Source organism: Cavia porcellus, unplaced genomic scaffold (assembly GCF_034190915.1).
Source record: "Cavia porcellus strain 051 isolate PalLab524CR breed Dunkin Hartley unplaced genomic scaffold, mCavPor4.1 scaffold_7, whole genome shotgun sequence".
In the NCBI taxonomy this organism is placed as follows: domain Eukaryota; kingdom Metazoa; phylum Chordata; class Mammalia; order Rodentia; family Caviidae; genus Cavia; species Cavia porcellus.
This window is the reverse complement of record NW_026947490.1, coordinates 54,909,292-54,929,882: the sequence shown is the minus strand read 5'-3', so window position 1 is coordinate 54,929,882 and position 20,591 is coordinate 54,909,292. Positions and strand designations below refer to the sequence as shown.

The following is a 20,591-nucleotide window of genomic DNA, read 5'->3' as shown; positions in this document are numbered from 1 at the left end:
CTGGCTGCCCGAGAGCCGCGCTCCAGACGCTGAGTCAGCACCACCGGCAGCAGGCTTTCCTACGCTCCCGGCTCACCCCGTTTCCTTGCTGTCCAGGGCCCTCCAGGACCCTGATTTCACTCCCTGGTCAGCCACGTTAGAGAGGACACCCATCATTCCCAAGCTTCTCACTGCCTCCATCAGGAGGTGTCCTTGCACCCTGTTGATGAAACCCCTGGGGCCATCTCACCCCTGTCCCTCTGTCACCTCCAGCTCCTTTGCCTCTCACCTCCATGCATTTACCTGGCCAAATCTTAGAGGCCCATAACTCTGCTGCCTGGTTCCACTCTACATTCATGGCTCTTGACCTCCAGGAAATGCGTCATGTGCATGTATATGTACACATGTGTGCTCATGTGTTGCTACGGATCAACTCCTGGCCTTGAGTGTACCAAACACACACTCTACCACTGAGCTACGCACGCTCCAGCGCCTCAAGGAGACGCTCAGTGCTTCCCAGCAAGCTACCCCCAGGCCTTGACCTAATTCCTCTCAGGTTCCTAGGGGATGCTTTTATGATCTCCTCTCCACTCACATCGCCAGCTTCTCCCTCTCGGCTGATGACCGAGCTTCCTGCTTCGCTGGAAAATGGGAAGCAATCCGAAGAGAACTTCCCTCCATCGCCAGCCACATCTCCCCACCCACAGCATCTGTGCCCAGGCTTCTTCCCTCAAAGTGAGGTTGGGCAGAAGAAAGACTGACAGAAAGGAGACAAGAAAAATCGTAATTTTAAAATTATACTTTTAAGGAAAATTGCAGCTGCAGACCAGAAAGGTACTCATCAGGGTCATGATGCCTTTTTCCCTTTTGGGAAACTGCAAAAAAAAATTTCCTATGGTGCTGAAAGATACAGCAAGCCTGTGACATGAGCCTGAGTCTGTCCTCTGCTGACCTCCAGGGAGCGGAAGTATGAAGTGGGCAGAGGGTCTCTAAACTTCAGAGGGACTAGCACAGCTTGCATTCTAACCTGGCCCCAAAGTGGAGAGCCCGCAGGCAGTGGGAATGTATATCCTGCATCACCCTCCATGATGCTGACCTGGGGCTGCATAAAAGCCCCCAGCCCCAAACCACAGGCCCTCACTGGCTGCTCCACGAACTCACTCCTGCCTGCATCATCTCCTACCCTTCCTGCCTCATAGCAGCGCAGCAGTGACCATGGCCACCCTGTTCCCTTGCTGGCAGAGGTGAGGAGGGTACCTAGAAACAGAGATCGCCATGGACAATGAGACCAGGGTATCTCAGGATGCAGGATGCGCTGAGGCCTAGGAAGAGAAGTCGGCTGTCAGGTGCCAGGTGCTCGGCACCCTGGACACCAGGAAGAAGATTCAGTGGGAGCCCTCACTTAGGCAGCCCCTGACTCCGCACACAGAGTATCTAGAGTCTGAGGGAACCCTGGACCACAGCTTCCAGCCACCGGGGCTGAGAGTGCAGCATTTTCTCGGGCGCCTTCTCCAGTATGTACCGAGAAAGCAAGGCGGGTCTCAGTCAGAGCATGTTCCAGGCAACCCGGCAAGGGAGGACCTCCAGGGTCTCTTAAACAATTGGGAATGGTTTGCTTTGTCTAGCGCCACCACCACCTTTTTAAATGACTGGGAGCACTGTATTATGGAAACACATAGTAAAATTATTGTGGATTCAGACAGCTCAGCTTTTCAGACATTAAATGGAGTTCTTCGGGGCTCCTTCAAATGGCTAAAAATGCAAATGTAAAGAATACTGAAATATACAGAAAGTATTGTTTTATCTGCATTCCATGTCACTAAAGATTGGAACCCAAAATCTGAATAAGATGTTAAGAGGGCTCCTCTTGGGGCAAGGGTGTACAGCTATGATAGTGATAAAAATGACTGCAGATTATATTAAAGCTTTGGCCAAAGACTCAGCTGGAAGAAGAAAAGTTTCCTGCTGACTTCTGCAAAAATGAACTGCTTTAGAAATAAAGACTTAGGGCTGGGGATTTAGCTCAGTGGTATAACGGTCTGCCTGGCAAGCGCAAGGTTTGAGTTCAATCCCCAGTACCAAAAAAATAAAATAAAATAAAATAAAAACTTAGGCATGAACAATATGAATATAAAGATGAAGTGATATACAAGTGTTTCCCTACCTCGACAACCCAGTGTCGCAGATGAACAGACTCTTACACATAAATTTCCACACAGTAATGGAGCTGTGCTCCTTCCCCACTCTCTCCTCGGGAAGGTCCCATGGGGGCTGAAAACCCTGCGGGTTATGCTAGAGCACAAACAAGGAAAGCTAAAGCAACCTGTCTGCACTCTGTAAAAAAGTTTCCAAACCGCACTGTGCTGCCCAAAGATACCAGTTAGCAGAGAAACAATACTGAAGCTCAAAGCGGATCAGTTAAAATGCAAGATGCCTGCAAAGTCATCTGACAAGGAGTCACAAAGTCTTCTGTGGGTCATCGTGACAACAGTCAAATGACACCCAGAACCTCAGATTCCGACTTTGAACAGAGAATCAGGAGATCTGGGGGAAAAAGAAGGAAATATAGAACACAAAACAACATCTATCACTACAGAGAAAAAAAGCAAATGCAAGAGTAGTTCGCTCAAGAGGTTATTTGCTAACAGGATCTAGTTCAACGTTCTAAATGATTACAGTACTAAGTCAAGAATTTGTCCCAACTGCATACTGGCACGACCTTACACAGGAAAACTCCAACTCCCACACCCCTGGAATGGAATCATCATGATCAAACAAGCCTCACCGGGATCTTGGAACAGTTACTGGGCTGAGCAGTGTTGCAGGTACTGCCAGGTCTGTTTGCAGTATGCTGGTTTACGAAAGCCTGATCTTTTCTAATAGATCTGGTTAAGGTTTTCCTTGAAACGGAAAGAAGGCTTTTGTTTTCTTGGGAAGCACTCTCAAGCCAGTACTTTCTTCTGCTTAATAGCATACAATCAAACCACTTATTTATAAACAGCTTTCTGGTCTATCTCCTGCTTTCTGTTAGCAGATAGTGACAGCCTAACACTGCACTGTCTTCAAAAATGAGCACATAAATAGGACCTTTCAAGACATTGTATAAAAGAGGAACAAAAGAAAATACTAACCATGAAATCTGGAGTAATACATATTATAAGAATAGACGGGTGGGGCCACATGTTAAAGGTTCATACATTATAATCCCAAGGCAAAGTACTGAGTGCGTGGTACTCACACTCCAGGAGGCTGAGGCAGGAGGATCACAAGTGAGGGCCAGCCTGAACTACAGTCTCAAAAAACCAAACAAGAGAATAAAAAGGTTTAGTACGATAGAAAAATGAAGCTAAGGGTTACAAAGACTGCTGCCATGCAGAGGGTTGGAGGTTTATGGGGAGCGAAGGTAACTTGGTGCTTCCCATTTCTGAGGCCAAGCAATGCAGCTGTTCCTTGGAGGCCATTTGACGGACGGACTGACTGATTATAGTCCTGGGGACTGAACCCAAGGCCTGGGCGCTAAGCTACCTACATCTCTGGCCCTTTTAAAATTTTTATTCTGAGATGAGGTCTCACTGCATTGCTCAGGCTGGGCTCAAACTTGTAATCCACCTGCTTCAGCCTCTCAGAGCACTGGTGATACAGGAAAAATACAATTTTCCACCTGCTCTTTGGATGTCAGATGTGCTGAGCTCATGTCCCCAAATATCAGAGAATGCATTTCGAGGGACAAAGGAGGTCAAGAGGTTTATTAAGAGGAAGCTCCTGAGAGATGGGAGGGGTCCGAGAGCTGGCTGCCATCAGGAGTGATTTAAGATAGCAAAATCACTTAGATACATATGAATCAGACTACAGTAGACTTACAGGGCCTCAAGCATAGCTGCTTAGCCAACATGGATCCAACAAGGAACCACACCCCCTTGCAGGGATGCAAGGAAAGAACAAAGACCTTCCTGGAAAGGATGGGAGGATGGGTCCACCTCTATGTCATGGGCACCCACTTTGTAAGTCCGAGGCTTGTCTTGGCCCCATGGGCTGGGCAGTGGTCCTTGTAGTACAATCTGCTGCTGTTCACCGGAGAGGCTGCAGGCTGGCTACTGCACCTCCAGCCTGAGGGCCGGCTCCCTTCAGAGGTGCCTCCAGCCACGATTCTGCCGTTTGTTTTTTTGGTGGTGACTTCTTTGAGGGCTCAGTCTCTCTCTGGCAGAGTATCAGTTTCTACCTAATTTAGCTGTCTAGAATACTGGGATTATAGGTCCTACCAAGATGTTTTTTGGCAATTTCCAAACGCTCCAGTCAAAGCATTCAGGAGCAGCAACTTGGCCTCCCAATGCAGTAGACCTAGCAGATGCCGCATCGCTTGGTGGGGACCACACAGTCCCAAAGCAGCCGGCTGCCGCTGTGAGAGGCCATGTGCAAACCTCTCCTCAGACCAGGGCCACCGTGTGGCAGTGCCGTGGGCTCCTTTCTTCGTCAGTCATGGCTGCTGTTCTGGACCACTCTCGCCTGGCACAAACTAGGGAGAGGCTGCAAAAATACACCCCCTAACTCTGAATAAATTAATCTTTTCACTCCTCTGCATTCTTTGCCTCAGGCCTCAATCTCTTCTCTGCCTCCACACCCCAATCCTGCGCTCCCTGACATCCTGTCCTGTCCCAGGTGGGCGATCCATGTCCTCCTTGCAGTCTGTGGGACAAGGGCCACTCTGGTCACCAAAGGACAGGGGCTGTACCTGCCCAGCTCACCCCCTGACCACCTGACAAACGCCTGGCTGTTTCTCAGAATGTTCCACTAACACTGGAACGCCGGGGGACCGTAAATGAATGGATGGGGAAGTCAAGTCACAACTCAAACTCAGATGGACTCAGCCACAGAAGTAAGTCATGCTTGCTTCACAGCAAAAGGCCTCAGCACAGTGCTCAACACAACAGGCACCTTCAGGCTTGAATCAGCAGGTGGTCTCTGTCTCGCAGGAGACACACACAGGTTTCCTCCCAGAGTTACCTTCTGTATATGTGACAAAATCCCAAAGGAGATTCATCTTTTGAAATTTCAAACATTGAAAACAAAAAACAAAACTTCCATCTACTTTTAGTGACAGACAGGATTACCAAATCCCTCCTGGAGCCCTTTCTTTCCACTCGTGACCGAGGTCCAGCTGGCCACATCTCCATCCTTAACCTTATTTTTTGCACCAACAAAGATCTCTCTGTCTCTGGAATGAGAAATGCTCAAAAGGTCCTGAATCAAGCCAGTCACTGAGCTAATCACTTGACTCTGTGAAGCCCTGGTGTTTCTTCTCTGCCCTGCTCTATGTACATTCTGTTCATCTCTGTCTTTCTCTTGCGACTGATTTTTCAATCACCCATTCATCCCTCGGAGCACATGCTGGGACTCAGCCTCCACCTAATATACTAAGAGCCCAGTGGAGACAACAAACACCCACAGTGCAGCGGCAGAGCCACTGCTGCCCTAGATGCACAGGGTGCGCCTGCCCAGATGTCACAAGCAAGCAGACGACAGTAACACGGGGCTGTCCACAGCCTGAGCTGAGCATCCTCCGCGAACACCCAGAGGCTTCCTCAGTTCTTAGCACATGGGGTGGGGAGGCAGGGAGAGGACAGAAAAACTCCGGGTAAGAAATCAGATCATTTCACTTCTGACAGATGACAGCAGACCGCAGTGCTTCACAAAAAGACTGGAAGAAAGCTCTAGGGACAATGTAATAGGTGACAAACGCTTACAATGTACACATGCTCAGGGCCGAAATCTCATCCTGAAGTTTTTCTTAGGCCAAAGACCACTGTACTTTAAATCTCTCAACCCTCAGATCCTACAGAAGTATATAGCTACATTAGAAGATATCAGAACCAAAATTTAACCAGAAAAGACCAAGACAAAAAAAGTATCACTGTAACACAAGAACCAGTGATGGCAAAGGAGGTGCCCAGGGTCAACGGCAATAAAGGTTTCCCTCACCTCCAAAATACGGCAAAAATTTAAGAAATTTTAAAAATATTGGTGGCTATGGAAACTACTGAAAAAATGCTGGAACTTCCCTATAAATACTCTGAAGGGCGGTATGTGATGACACGTTTGTTCAAACTTGTAAGATGTACAACACTCAGAGTGAAGCCCAATGTACTCCTGGAGCTCTAGGTGCCAACGATGGACCCACACAGCTCTGGCAAACGCTCCATCTGCAGGGGCGCTGTGGCTGTGTGGGGGCAGGGGCGCTGTGGAAAATCTCCATACTTCTCTTTCGATTTGGCTGGACACTTGCTCTAAACATAAAAATTCTGAGCTGGGCGTGGTGGTGCACTCTTGTAGTCCCAGCTGAGAGGCTGAGGCAGGCGGTTTGTTGCAGGCTCAAGACCACCCTGGGCAACAAAGTGATCCCAAGGCCAGACTGAGCATAGTTTTAAAAAGTAGTGGGGCTGGGTATAGCTCAGTGGTCAAGCACTTTACCTCACAGGCATGAAGCCCTGGGTTGTCTGGCTTCGGCAGCACATAGAGGAAGCCCTGGGTTTGCTCCCTGGAGTGGGGCTGGGAGAGCCTTAAAATAGGTATTGGGTGTGGCCCCTGCCCTTCTCCCCCACCCCAGCGACATGCTAGCACTCCCTTTTTGATGCTGTGCTACGAGGTAGTATGAGAAACCGGAAGCAGATGAGCCAGGTCTCAGGGGCATCTGATGGAGGGCAGGTAGGCAAACAAATTAAGGAATACCCATGGCCTGATTTTTTTAACCTGACCAGGGCAGTGGCCTACCTTCTTCTGAATCAACATTAGAAGTGTCCTCTGGAAACCAACGAAAGGGGGCCATGCATCTGAGAGCTCCAAAGCACAGGACTCAGACCTCCAAGCAGTCTGTCAAAGGCAGCTGGCCGCCCCGCTCTCTTGGTTTTGAGCAGTCTAGTTCATGGTGACTCTAGGGATGTAAAGACAGAGTCTGCCGCCCGTATGTGCCCAGAGTGACACAGACAGGCACCCACAGCCTAACACCCAGAGGGAAGTGAATAAAACAAGGAAGAAACACTTCATCTTTCTTAGTGCCACGGTGCTGGCAGAACTGTGTCTACACATTGCCTTGTGATCTTTAGGGCAGGGTTTGTCATTCGGTCTCGACTGTGTGCAAATGTGTTTATGCCAGTTCCTTACCTGAAACCCAGGTTAGGAGCTGCTGCCTCGTGTCACAAAGTCTGCGGTGCTCAGCCTGGTACACCGGGCTTGTCAGAGCAACGTCCCTGCCCTGCCTTCGGTAAGGCCAGACCCAGCTGTGAGTCGGCACCTGCTAGTATACTGCCCCCACCTCTGGGCTGCCTCTGTGTCTGCCCAAGCTGACCATGGCAAAGGCTTCCCTGACTGGACACCTCGCCTTCCACCCCACCTTTGCTATTTCTTATATACCACTTTCGCTGCAGTCTCCAGAAGTGCCACCCCATCCCCAGGGAAAGACAACATCCCCAGGGAGAGACAAGTCATCCCCAGGGAGTCCTGGAGCTGGGGTAACTGGAGCCACCCTATCAGGCTCCCAAATCTTTGAAGGGGGGGACAACATCTTACCGGGCCTGTGTGTCCAATAAGGATACTTCTGTGTGATCAGAAAGCTCTCAAAGAATGGAGAAAGCAGATGGATAACTGGTGACTTTTTATGATCCTTGTAATATGAAGTTATTGTTAATAAAACATGTAAGCCCTCTGCACCATAACTAAAATACAAGCATCCTGCTCTGACATGATCTGGAACCCTAGTCAAGGACTCCCTGATTGCTAGAAAAGGCTGGCAAAGGAGCAGGGTGAAGCAGCACCAATTTATCACTTCCAGGAAAAGTTCAAAGTGTAAATGCTCATACTTGGACAGGAAGTGGAACAGGAGGGAGGAATGGAAACATCTGTCCCCTTTCCTGTTGTGATATGAACTTTATCAGAATAAAACAGGCAACGTCAATAAAACAGCTCATGTGCTGAGTAGCTAATAAGCGCCAGCTCTTCAGAGAATGCAGTCTCATTCGCTACTATATATGGGCATACAGACACACACAAGGACCTGTAAAAAGGGCTCCGGTCACGCAGGATGGTCAGGGCACACTGCAGGCCACAGAATAGTGGCCTTTGCACCAGGGACCAGCGGCCACCTGGTGTGTACATAATTTATCATTTAAACCATCTTACAAATACCTATTCAGTCCTCTCCTTAAAGTAACAAACAGACTGTTTGTAGGAGTTCAAGTCAAAGCTTGAAACATGAAGAGGTCAAAGAATGCTTTCATGTTGAAAAGAATCAAGTCAGACTGGAAGAGATATTTGGCAGGGACAGAAAAATATGAGATAAGCGAGGTGTGGTGGCACATGCCTGTAATCCCAGTGCTTGAAAGGCCGAGGCAGGAGGATCACCCTGAGTTCAGGACCAGCCAGCTACACAGTGAGGTCAAGGCCAATCTGTTACACATTAGGAGACCCCACCTCAACAAACTCAAACCAAACCAAAATGAAAACAATATTACTAACAAATCAAATTATTTTTACACATAGACGCTGTATGCTACCATTAGTATGTGAGGGATATTAATAAAACATAAGTATTGCATATGTCTAATTACTTTGAAATAATGAGTAATAAGGAACTCTATATGCTACTTACAAAGGGACTGCTTTATGCTCCCTGAAGTTATATTTTTAATGCCACAAGCATTTGGATGGGAGTCTTACTAAAACATTTTAGTGTTTTCTTCTGTCTTCCTAAAAAGACCAAACAGTTAAATGCATTTGAGGAAAAATAAGACATTTATGTGGTTTCAAAACATTGCCCAGCAGACTGTTATTGATCATGAAGGAGAACAGTTTGTCACTCAAACGTCAGCAGCCCACATCACTCATTCTTGTATCTCTCGTACCCTGCCCTGAAGACAGAACACCTCGTCTCTGGTACTCCTAACAAGCTATAGAGTCATCCGGCAAGCCAGGGGAAGGGCCATTTAGTATGTAATTTGCTCTACATACTATACATGTAAAAATATTAACGTAAAGTTTTAAAAGAAAAAGAGAAAGAGCTATGAACTAAAAATGACCAAAGAGCCACGACAATGGAGTTAAACACAGGATTCGGGATTTTCTTCTGCTATAAGGGATATTATTAGGACAATGCGCAACTCCTGAATAGTCTGTACATTAAACAATAGGACTGCTTCAGCAGTCACTTCCTGACTTTAGTAAGGGTGGTGTCGTTAGGTAAGACAAAGCCCTGAGTGTCTAGGAAATGCACGTTCAAGTATTTAGGGAGAAGGAAGCAGCATTTCTGCTGCTGAGCAGGAGAGAGGGGATGTAGCAAAGTGTAAACACATGAGGAGTGGGGTGAAGGGCAGAGGGTATTCTTTGCATTCTTTTGCAAAGTTTCTGTAAGTCTGAAATTACATCCACTGAAACAGTATTTCCCGTAACGGGTATCTGGTAACTTGGGACATGAATGGGCATTGGGAATATAACATAACCGATTGACACTATGGGGTGACACAGATATACAGAGCTTTTTGCTGCATGTAGATATCCCAGCCACGCAAACTTTGAACTGCTGTAAATATTTTCAACTTTCTTCAAATCTGCTGCACTCTGATCAGGTCAGCGGCCACTGCTGACTAATCTGCCTCAACCCAGTCCGACTATGCCTTTTCCCAATTCCGGGCTGGAATCTATTGCAGGCTTGGAAACTCCTCCAGCTCATGAATGAAAAGCTCTCATAAATGAAAAGCTCTAGCCCAGAAAGAGAAAGTAACTTAGAGGACAGGAGATTTCTGAATCACAAAGAACACACAAGGACGTGGGCATTCCCAAAGTGTGTGTGTGTGTGTGTGTGTGTGTGTGTGTGTGTGTTACACAAGTACATAAAAGAAGAGTAAATAGTCTCTTAGCGAAGAGCTGCGTCACAAGGAAAAGTTGGTATTTGGAGGACTGTTGTTACATCAATCTTAGCTTCCTGTTGACCTTTTTGGTTTACTTTCAAGTGGCCAAATATACTTCTGAAGATCAGTAAAGTGTTGGTGTACTTCGAGATTTCCTACAAGTTTAAACATAGAAACCCACATGTTTCATGGACAGATATTTTATGGCTTACCAGTTGGCTGTATTGCTCAGCTTATATTATCACTGACTTTGATTTATACACAAAAAGAGAACCCACAACAAAGAGTAAAAGAACACCAAGGCATCTAACAGGACATACCTTATAGAATGCCAAGGAAATTTTTGAAGTAACTTGTTCACTCAAAAGTATTTTTCCGGATAGTTTCATATAATCAAATCTGCTTTCTGACTCTGTAAATGTTTAATAGAATAAAATTTCTGGCATTCCTAGGGTCATTCTTCACAGAGGACTGGATTTTAAAGTCTCTGGATTGAAAGAATTACCTAGAACCATCAAGTGGTTGAAAATGACTTGATGAAATTAACAAGAAATATTGAGTGAACCTTTTCAAGCTACACTGACATTTTGTAATTATTTCCAAATCCAAACATTTATGTATATTTCCATCATGGGGTGCGCACCTCAGGAAGCTGTGGTACATCCACTTCAGGGATACTAGAGCAACAGAAGAAAGGATAGGGAAATTTTTTAGTTCTGGTATGAAGTGTACTGTAAGATAGATTGCTAACTGAAAAAAACAAAATGCAATGTAAATAAAAATTAATTCAAATGGATCATAGATTTGAATGTAACAGCTACCACCATAAAACTGTTAGAAAACATGAGGAGAAAATCTGACCTTGCATTAAGCAGTGGTTTCTTAGGACAACATAAGGATGAGCACAAAAGAAAAAAATTTGGGAAAATAATTCCCAGTACAAAAAAATAAAATTAAAAAATATATGTATAGGTGTTTCAAACAACCAAAGCATTGAGAGGACCACACACAGAATGGGAGAAAACTGGCAAATCACATCTCTGAGAAGGGATTTTACCAAACACATAAAGAGCTCTGAGAAGCTCTTAAAGGCAAAGGCCATGCATGGTGGCACACACTGTAATCCTGACCCTCTGGAAGGCTGAGAGAGGAGGATCACAAGTCTGAGCTCACTTTGGGTAAGTTGGTGACTGTGATCCTATCTCAAAATAAAAAGTGGAAAAAAAGGTTTGGGATGTAGCTAGTACAAAGGCTGTGGGTTCAATCCCCAGAGCCATATAACTTAAAAAAAAAAAAAAAAAAAAAAAGCAAAGGATTTGAAGACATACAAACAAACAAATACCTAATTAGCACCCAAAAGATAACACTACTAGCTATCAGAGGAATGTGTATGAAATGCACAATGAGAAAAAGACAGCTGTGGCTCAATCTTGCAGTCTCAGCACCGTAGGAGCCCAGCCAGGAGGGCTGTGAGTTCAAGCCCAGCCTGGGCAGTTCAGTGATTGAGCAAGACCTTGTCTTAGAAAATAAAAAAGGGCTGTGATGTGGCTCAGTGTGAGGCACAGGGCTCAATCCTCATTACTGGGGTGGGGTCGGCGGGTTGGAGATGACTTAGAGAAACTAGATTCTACAGGACAGAGTTGTCATCAGGACTCTCCGTGGGCAGCCAGCCCAGCCCCCGCGCATGCCAGCTGCCATGGGGACTCTGGGGGTAGCCAGTGGGAGCCAGGAGAACCAGCCAGCCACACTTTGGAGAAGCCACAAGTGCCTAGAGCCCCACTGCCTCCTGGGGAACCTGGGTTAGGAGAAACCCAAGTGCCTGACACATCCCCCCACACTGTGGACAGGCAGCTAATGTGACAGCAGCAGACACCACAACTTGCTTGTCTGGAGGAACCCAGGAGAATGTCAAGAAGAAGGAGGAGGAGGAAAAGGAGGAGGAGGGAGAAGGAAGAAAGTGAAGGAGGAGGAGGGAGGAGGAGGAGAAGGAAGAGGAGAAGAAAGTACTCTCGGCCTCTAGCCCAAACAAGTCCAAGAGACATGGTCATAGCAGAAAGCAGAAGTCACACACCTGAAATTTCTGGGGTGACGGCAACTGAAGTACAGAAACTACTTCATGAGGTTGTAAAAGAAATCAGATCAGAATAATATCTCGGATAGAAGAAACGACAAACAGAAGAATTGCTGAACGCATCTAAAGAAAACACAGGGAGAAAAAAGGAGCATAGGAGAATGAGGGAAGCTTTGAATGAACAATACAGAGAAGAACTGGGATGCATGAAATAGACACCAAAAGATATCCAGGAAATTAAAAACTCCATTGAAAACTAGCAAAACCGCTTGAAAGAAACTGAAGATAGATTTTCAGACCTTGAAGACAGGTGTGCAGCTAGCAATCAGGAAAGGAAAGAGCTCTTAAAAATAACAAGGAAAAAAAAAAATAACAAGCAACCAGGAAGTAAATCAACAGCTGCAAGCTGACGCAAAGAAAAATAATTTAAGAATAACAGGCGTCAGCAAAAGAACAGAATGTTAAAAGCTGTTAGAAAAAAGAAATAAATCACCTGTAAGGAAAACCAGTCAGAATCACAGCAGACTAATCAACACAAACCATCAAATTACTAAGAGTTTGCAGTGAAGTATTTGAAATCCTGAAAGAAAAAAACTTCCAACCCAGACTGATGTACCCTGAAAAACTCTTTCCAAATTGATGGAGATAAGATATTTCCATGCCAAAGAACAACTGAAGGAATTCATAACCACCAAACCAACCCTGCAAAAAGTAGTCAAGGACATTCTACAGAGAGATACAGTAGAAATTGACTCAGCTATAAAGAAGGATAATCAAAAGTCCCTGGTGGGTAAATGGATGCAATGTGCGATTATGCTCTTGGGTGAAATGGTTCGGACTCACTTAGGTGAACATTGCATTGTCTACCTAGTATAAAAAATTGAAGGAGTTAGTGAGATCCCACATGTACTGTAGATACTGTGAAAGATAAGGGGAGGAAATGTCTAAAAAGGGAAGGTGGTAGCCACTGTTAATTCTCTATTTTTCTGTTTTAAAGTCCTGTATCATTGTCTTGTTTCGATTGGTCTTATTCTGTTCTATTGATTTTATTATGCCTGATGGTATGGACAGTTATTTTGAAGACAACAAGAGACATTATGGCAGCCATTGCTGATTTCCTACTATCGTGTTTTGAAGTTCTGTACACTTTTGCTGTTTTGTTTTGATTACCTTTACTCTGTTTTACTTTGTTTGGTTTTATTCTCTTAAAAACAATAAAAATAAAAAGATTCCATAGGATGATGGGAAGTAAAACGAAGGAGGCTTTTGGAAACAGTTTGGTGCTTTCTCCAGTGATTCTCCGAAGCACAGATGGGAAGTAGAAAGCAAGCCCTGGCCTGAAGATACCTCTCAGAGGCAAAGTCCTACCTCACACCTTCCTGGCTGGGCAGGTGACACCTTCCCGTCTCTGCAGGTGAAGCATTACCACCCTGCACTACATTTTGCCGTGGAAAAGGAGAGGAGAATGCATCTCACTGCAATGTAGAAAGCACATGACCTATTTAGGGACTGATAGTAACAAATATTACTGTCTTGATCTTATTCTCAATATTAACAGAAATAAATTTAATGAAACAAGTACATAAAAGTAATCACTCTTCGAAAGGGTTCACGATAATAACTTTTTTAAAGCAGTGGGGTCTCACTACATTCTTAAGCCTGGAACTCTTGGGCTCATGGAATCCTCCTGCCTCAGTCTCCTGAGGCATTGGGACTACAGAAATCTCATAATGCCCAGGGGCAACACCGCTTATTAATGTCTAGATGTGAACTTAAAGGCAGGAAGTGGGCAAACTACCACCGGGAGGATCTTGGACTTTATATTAATAAGCTTGTTAATGAATATTATTTGTTTCACACATCAAAATAATCTCCCTAAGAAGTTAAGATTTTTAATAAGATATCTAGAAATTTTTCCTGAAAAACTACCTCTGCGACCAGCTTGCAACTCTGAAAATCTATAACCCATTGAAATCATAAAGAATGATGTGTAATTACGGACAAAAATTCCTCCTTGCCTCAGTTTCTCCTACTGTAAATTTATTCTAGTACAAATTGAGTAGCCCAAATGCAAGAATGGAAATGCTCCAAAATCCAAACTTTCTGAGCACCAACATGCCATCATAAGTGGAAAATTTCACACTCGACCTCATGGGACAGGTTGCAAACATAGGCCCACTAAAAATACAATATAAAATTACCTTCAAGCTATAGCTATAAAGCGTACCTGCAACATAAATAAAGCCTGGCATGGTAGTGCACCCGTGTAATCCCAGTAATGGGGACCCTGAGGTGGGAGCTCACCATGAGTTCAAAGACAGGCTGGGCTACATAGTGAGTTTAAGGCTAAGATGCACTACATAGTGAGGGCCCTTCTCTCTCTCAAAAAAAGGGGGGGGGGACATAAATACATAAATGAATCTTGTGTCCAGACTTGCATCCCATCCCCAAGATACCTTATTTTGCATATGCAAATATTTCAAAATATGGAGGAAAAAATCCCTTAGAAATATACTTATTTTGCATATGTAAATATTCCAAAATCGAAAAAAAAAATATGAAACACTCTTAGTCCTAAGCATTTCAGACAAGAAATAGCCTATAATACTTCCCTCATAGGGTTACTGCAAGATTGCATAAACTAATATTTGCAAAGAGCTTAGAAAAGTACCTGGCCCAGTGTAAGCTCCATTCACATTGCATAAGTGAACAAAAAGTTGCAAGAACATTTAGGTGTATTTGTGCAACACAGTACTTCGGGACAAAGAAAACACTACCTGCTTCTTTCTCTGAACAATTATTATATTCGTAAGGAGTCCAACAAGACTGTTCCCATTACTCCATGTGTATCAGTTCTCTCTCCCAGTGCGCTCTAACCAGCTGCAGGCATGGTTGTTCTCAAAGAGCTGTAATACTCAGCCATACTCAGTAATGTGGGGACTGGCTACCTTCAGGACCAGAGAGCAAGCAGTGCGCCACAGTAGAGGACATGAAGGCTGCCAAGCCACCTTGCCAGGATCTGCTCTCCTGGAAAGCGTTCTAAGCCATTCTAAAAGTAGGAGTGCAGAGAGGCAGGGCCAAGTCTGAAACAGGTTAACGTGACTCCTGAGGCATCTTTACTCTTATTTATACCCTGTCCAGGGTATGGAGGAGTTGACACCGCTTACTGTAAATAAAAATAACATGTAAACTATGAGATCAGCAAAGTACAAATTAAAATAAAAGACCAGTATCAGGTGTAGAGAAACAGAGCCTGGACATGCAGGAAGCTAAAGTCTGGCTATCATGAAGTTTTCCCAGCCTGTCTCTAGGAGAAACGTGTCACATGTACGCTTCACACACAGCATCCTGAGTGACGCAAAGGGAACGTCCCCAAAAATACCCTAAAGCAGAGCCAACAATGAGTTTTATTAGCAGGCTCTCCCAACAATCCTTTACAAAAATGCTGACGTGCTAACCCAGCATGATGCCAAAGGAAGCAGCTCTGTAAGAAGCCAGAGCCTGAAGGTCCAAGTACTACAATACTAACAGCAAAGCGAGGAGCAGCTCAAGACGAGGAACACACATCTTTTACGATTATCTCTTCCCTCCGCTGGCTCCTGATAAAAGCTGTCTGGAAAAAACTGTTTCCAGTCACGTCTTCTCTCACTGTGGTCTGTATTGATCGGCAAACAAAGATCTGTGTCCTTGACAGATCAAAGAGTAAAGCAGTCTGTTCAGACCGGCTGCTGCAAAAACAGAGACAGCAAATCAGCCCTGATCTGACCAGATCAGCTGAGATCTTTCAGCTGCCTCTCCTCCAGTACGCGTCTAAGAGAGGCAGACTTCACAGGGAGTAAGCCTGTGACTGGTCCATCTGCTCCACCACTGTGAGTCAGGAGGTTCCTGAATGTGTGCCCCTGCTGCTGTGCATCCTGGCGGGGAGAACATTAATTCTCTGCAGGCCATGTGCTCTGGAAAACATGCACCAAAAGGGAAGACTGGAAGCCAAACAGCAAAAATTAGAGGCTGAAAAAGAACTAAAATTATTCCGTGCATATTACCAGATTACAGTGCAATGAAACTGAAAACGGCAAATCACAGAAATTATGCAAACACATGGAAATTAATCAAAGCCTTTTTGAATAATCAATAGGTCACTGAAAAAAATTAAGGAGGAAATTAGCTCCTAGAATCAAAGGATCATGCCAGTACCACACACCCGGACCCATGGAACGTGATGAAACTGTCCTATGAGGGACGTTCATAGCTGTGAATGCTCACATCAGAAAAACAGAGCAAGCCCAAATCAGTAACCTAATGATGCACGTTAGGGTCCTAAAAAACAAGAATAATCCAAATCCCAAGACAGTACAATGAAGGCAATTGTAAAGATCAGAGCAGAGATCAGTGATATTCAGAATAAAAAATACAAGGAATCAATAAATCAAAGGGTTGGTTCTTCGGAAGAATAAACAAAACAGACAAACCCTAGCCAATCTTATCCCCCAAAAGAGAGAAAAGACTCAAATTGATGTAATTAAAAACAAAAAGAGTACTTCACTTTCAAATGCTCCCTGTTCATCTACAGTAGCTATCTATCATCTCTCTCTGTTTTTTCTCTATCTTGAAATAAATCTCCTTCTTTAAAAAAAAAAAAAAGAAAACATCACAACACTCTGCCAAAATCCAGATGATGATTAGTAACTACTTCCAAAACATTTATTCTAATAGAGAGTTGAGAAGAATGGATAGATACAAATTCCTAGATACATACGAACTACCAAAACTAAGCCAAGAAGATATAAAAACTGCACAATCCAGTATCAGGCAAAGACGTAAAACAACAATAACACAACAACAAAAACCTTACCAACTTAGAAGAGCCCAAGTCCCAGTAGAGTCACTGTCAAATTCTACAAGAAAGTCAGGGAAAGCTTGGTGTGGTGGCGCACACCTGTGGTCCCAGCACTTGGAGGCTGAGGCAGAGAGAGGATTGCTGCGAGTTCAAGATCATCCTGGGCTACAAAGGAATTCAAGGCCAGACTAAATGGCAGGATGAAACCCTGTGTCAAAAAGACCAGTAAATAACTAAATAACTAAATAAAGCAAATTTAGGGAAGTCTAATGCCAATAGTTCTCAGGCTCATTAAATGAAAAAAGGCCATGAGGTATTTTCAAAGTCACTCTTGGAAACTAGCAATACCCTGATTCTAAAACCAGAGACAACTACAGGCCATCTCTCCAGTGAACTCTGACACAAGATACTGGCAAACAGAATACAAGAAATCATCAAAAGATCAAGCATTGTGACCAAGTAGGCTTTATCCCAGGGGTGCAGGAATGGCTCAGCATACTCAAATAAATAAAGGTAACACATCACATAATCAGAAGGAGGACAAAAGTCACATGATTATCTCAACAGATGCAGAAAAAGTCTTTGACAAGGCCCAACATCCATTCATGATTAAAGACCCTAAGAAAATACACACAGAAGACCTTAGTGCAATCTGATAAAAGCCACTTATGACAAAACAGTGGTCCACACAGTATTACATGAGAGGCTGAAAGCTTTTTCTCTGAAGTTAAGAGTAAGGGAAAGGATATCTATCATCACTATTCAGTATTCTCGAAGTATCAACCAGATCAGTCAGGCAAGAGGAAAAAAAATGGGAGGAAGAAGTCAAATTATCATTAGTCACAAATGGCATGACTACAAACACAGAGGACCCAAAAAATTCCACCAAGAGACTCCCGGAATTAATAACCAAATTCAGTAGTGTGCCAGGATGAAAAGTCAACATATGAAAATCATACCGTTACTGTATACAAACCACAAACTCACCAAGAAAAAAATTACAGAAATGATACTTTCACAACAGCATCAAGAAAACCTAGGTATCTAGGAATTAACCTAAGGAAGTGAAAGAGCTCTACAAAGAAAACTACGATGCTACTCCCGAAAAAGGAGATCAAAGAGGACAGCAGAGAATGGAAGGCTAGCCCTGCTCCTGGATGGGCAGGACGAACACGGTGACAATGACCACACCGTCAAAACTGATACACAGACTGAGCACAATTCCAATCAAAACGCCAACTGCATTCCTCACAGGACTAGAGAAAACAATCTTAAAATTCATATGGAAAAAAATCACATAGAACCAGAAGAGACCTAAAATAGCAAAAGTTATCCTAAGTGACAAGAGCAAGGTACAAGGAATCACAGTTCTTGACTTCACATTATCCGACCGAGCTAAAGTGATAGGAACAGCACGGCATTGGCTAAACAGTCAAGCACATTCGGCTTCCTGATCTTTGAAAAGGAGGCCAAAAACTTATGCCAGCTAGAGCAAAAAGTAGCCTCTTTAACAAATGGTGCTGGGAAAACTGCTATCCATAGGAAGAAGGTCGAATTTAAATCTAACCCTCTCACCAAGTACTAAGCTAAAGTCAAAATGGGTCAAATCCAAATATAAAAGTAGAAATAATCTGGTGGAACATAAAATACACAATTCAGGTGCAGGCAAGGGCTTTCTGAATAGAATCCCAACTGCACAAGCGTTAACAATCAACAAAAGGGATCACATCAAATTAAAAAGGTTCAGCACAGCAAAGGAAGATCAACAGAAGGAAAAGATGGCCTGCAGAATGGGGCAAAAATTTTGCCAGCTACTCCTCACACAGAGGACTAACATCCAGAAAATATAACAAACTCAAAAAAGAAAAAAACAGAGAAAGACTCCTCCAGTGAAAGACACAGTCAAAAAACAGGCAACTGAAATGCACAGAAACTTTTCAGAGTAAGTACAAAGGGTCAATAAACACATGAAAAAAAAATCCCACACCATCTCTGGCCATTAGAGACGCTAGTTAAAACACTGAGATTCCAGCCTATTCCTGAAAGAAATCAAACAAGAACAAGTGCTGGTGAGGCTGGGGGTAGGGGCAGGAACTCTTCTTCCTTACAGGTGGGAACGTGAGCTAGCACAACCGTTATAGAGATCAGCATGTAGATTCCTCAAAACCCTGAAACAGGAAATTCCATTTGACTCACGGGCTCCCCTACTAGGTATGCTTCTACGTAAGAGTTAAAGACATCATATTACAGTCCCACATGTATATACTTATGTTTATAGAAGTACAACTCATTAGCAACCAAATCCTGGAAGTAGCCTATAAGTCCATCAACAAACGAATGGATAAAGAAAACAGTGTTCACACACAATGGAGCACAACGCTGCCATAAAGAAGGATGCATGAGGCATTTGTAGGGAAATGGATGCACCTTTCGACCATAATGTTAAGTAAATAAGACACACAAGCTTAAATAGCACATGCTTAAATAGCACATGGTTTCTCTCACATGAGAAACATAAAGTATAAATGAAGAACAAAATAAAAGATCATAGGAAAAAAATCTATTTTTCATGGTCTATTTATCATCATTTACTCCGTTCTTAGAAAATATAAACCATGATGCATGATTAGCTTATTCTATTATATTTCTGTAGTTCTATGGATTTTACAACAGGGAAATTTTGATTACTTCATAAAAACCAAGTAACATGCTGAGAAAATAATGCAATATTTAAAATAATTTTTAAACTATAAGATTTTTTTTCCCCATTGGAAAAAAAACCCTGGAAAATGAAAGAAGAAACAATGAAAAAACAAAGAGAACTAAGGTGGGTGGAAGATCTTACATTGTAAATGAAAAAATGCATGAATTATAACTCAGCTACTGAGTTATACGCCAGAAAACACTTCCAAACTACAACTTAATTCAAATCTTCATGCTTTAAAAAAATTTTTTTTGCTCTTTTTGAGACAGAGTCTCACTATGTAGATCAGACTGGCTTTGAACACACAGCAATCCTTCTGCCTCAACCTCCTGAGTGCTAGGATTACAAGTGTACACTATCATACCACTATCATACCGTGCTTTATTGCAAAGCCAGGATTTTGTTGATTAAAATATTTTTGCTAAAAATTCTATAAAATGTTTTCACAAAGTCTGATTTGAGTAATGAAACTCAGCAGTAACCAGCCAATCTAATGAGTTGAGACCCATGTTCTTCTGTCACATTCACAATTCCATGCTGTATCAATTCTGGTAAACACAGCTCACTGCCACCGCCACAGCCACCACTACCATCACCCACCAGGGGACAGATCTGGACTTCGGTCTAACGCCAAGATAAAACCTCAGTACCTGTTCTGACCACGGCAGACTGAAGACACACTAAAGGCTCTACTGAATTCCTTCAGGGATCCTGCTATACTTATTTTAAATGCTGGCAAGTATCTTCTTTACATGAGAAGTATTATTAAGGTATCTACCTATAATTAAACAATAAATATATCTGCAATATTAGGCTGTTATGGAAAGCAAGAATAATCTGATAATATCGAGGCTTTTTTCTTTTTTTGACAGATTTCATTCATTTTAGTTTTCTTGTGTAAAAACCCTTATGTTGTAGCTACTGTTGGAGCTTGAGTCTTCTGAACAGAGACTCTAGTGAGGGTTTTCACAAGACAGTCGTTGAATTCCCGGTAGGGACACTGTGAACACACCTTCCAGAGCTCAGGGGTCGGGAGCTGTAGGGCTTGGAGATGGCATCGAAGGTGCCCTGAGAAAAGTTGCCCAAAGCAGCAGCACAGCCCCTGGC

At 43.6% G+C, this 20,591-nt stretch overlaps 1 protein-coding gene across 2 annotated transcripts in view; it reads right to left on the bottom strand.

The window, feature by feature from the left end:
- Nucleotides 1-20,591, bottom strand: part of Mpzl1 (myelin protein zero like 1) — a 62,258-nt gene that overhangs the window by 23,814 nt on the left and 17,853 nt on the right. Inside the window, exon 1 of one of the 2 annotated variants that reach the window (XM_063253605.1) lies at nt 6,745-6,814. The exons of the other annotated variant lie outside the window; for it this stretch is intronic. Coding sequence (XP_063109675.1) covers nt 6,745-6,799 — 55 coding nt within the window. The 5' untranslated portion in view covers nt 6,800-6,814. Of the gene's footprint in view, nt 1-6,744; nt 6,815-20,591 lie in introns of those variants that run through there. 2 annotated transcript variants of the gene reach the window in all.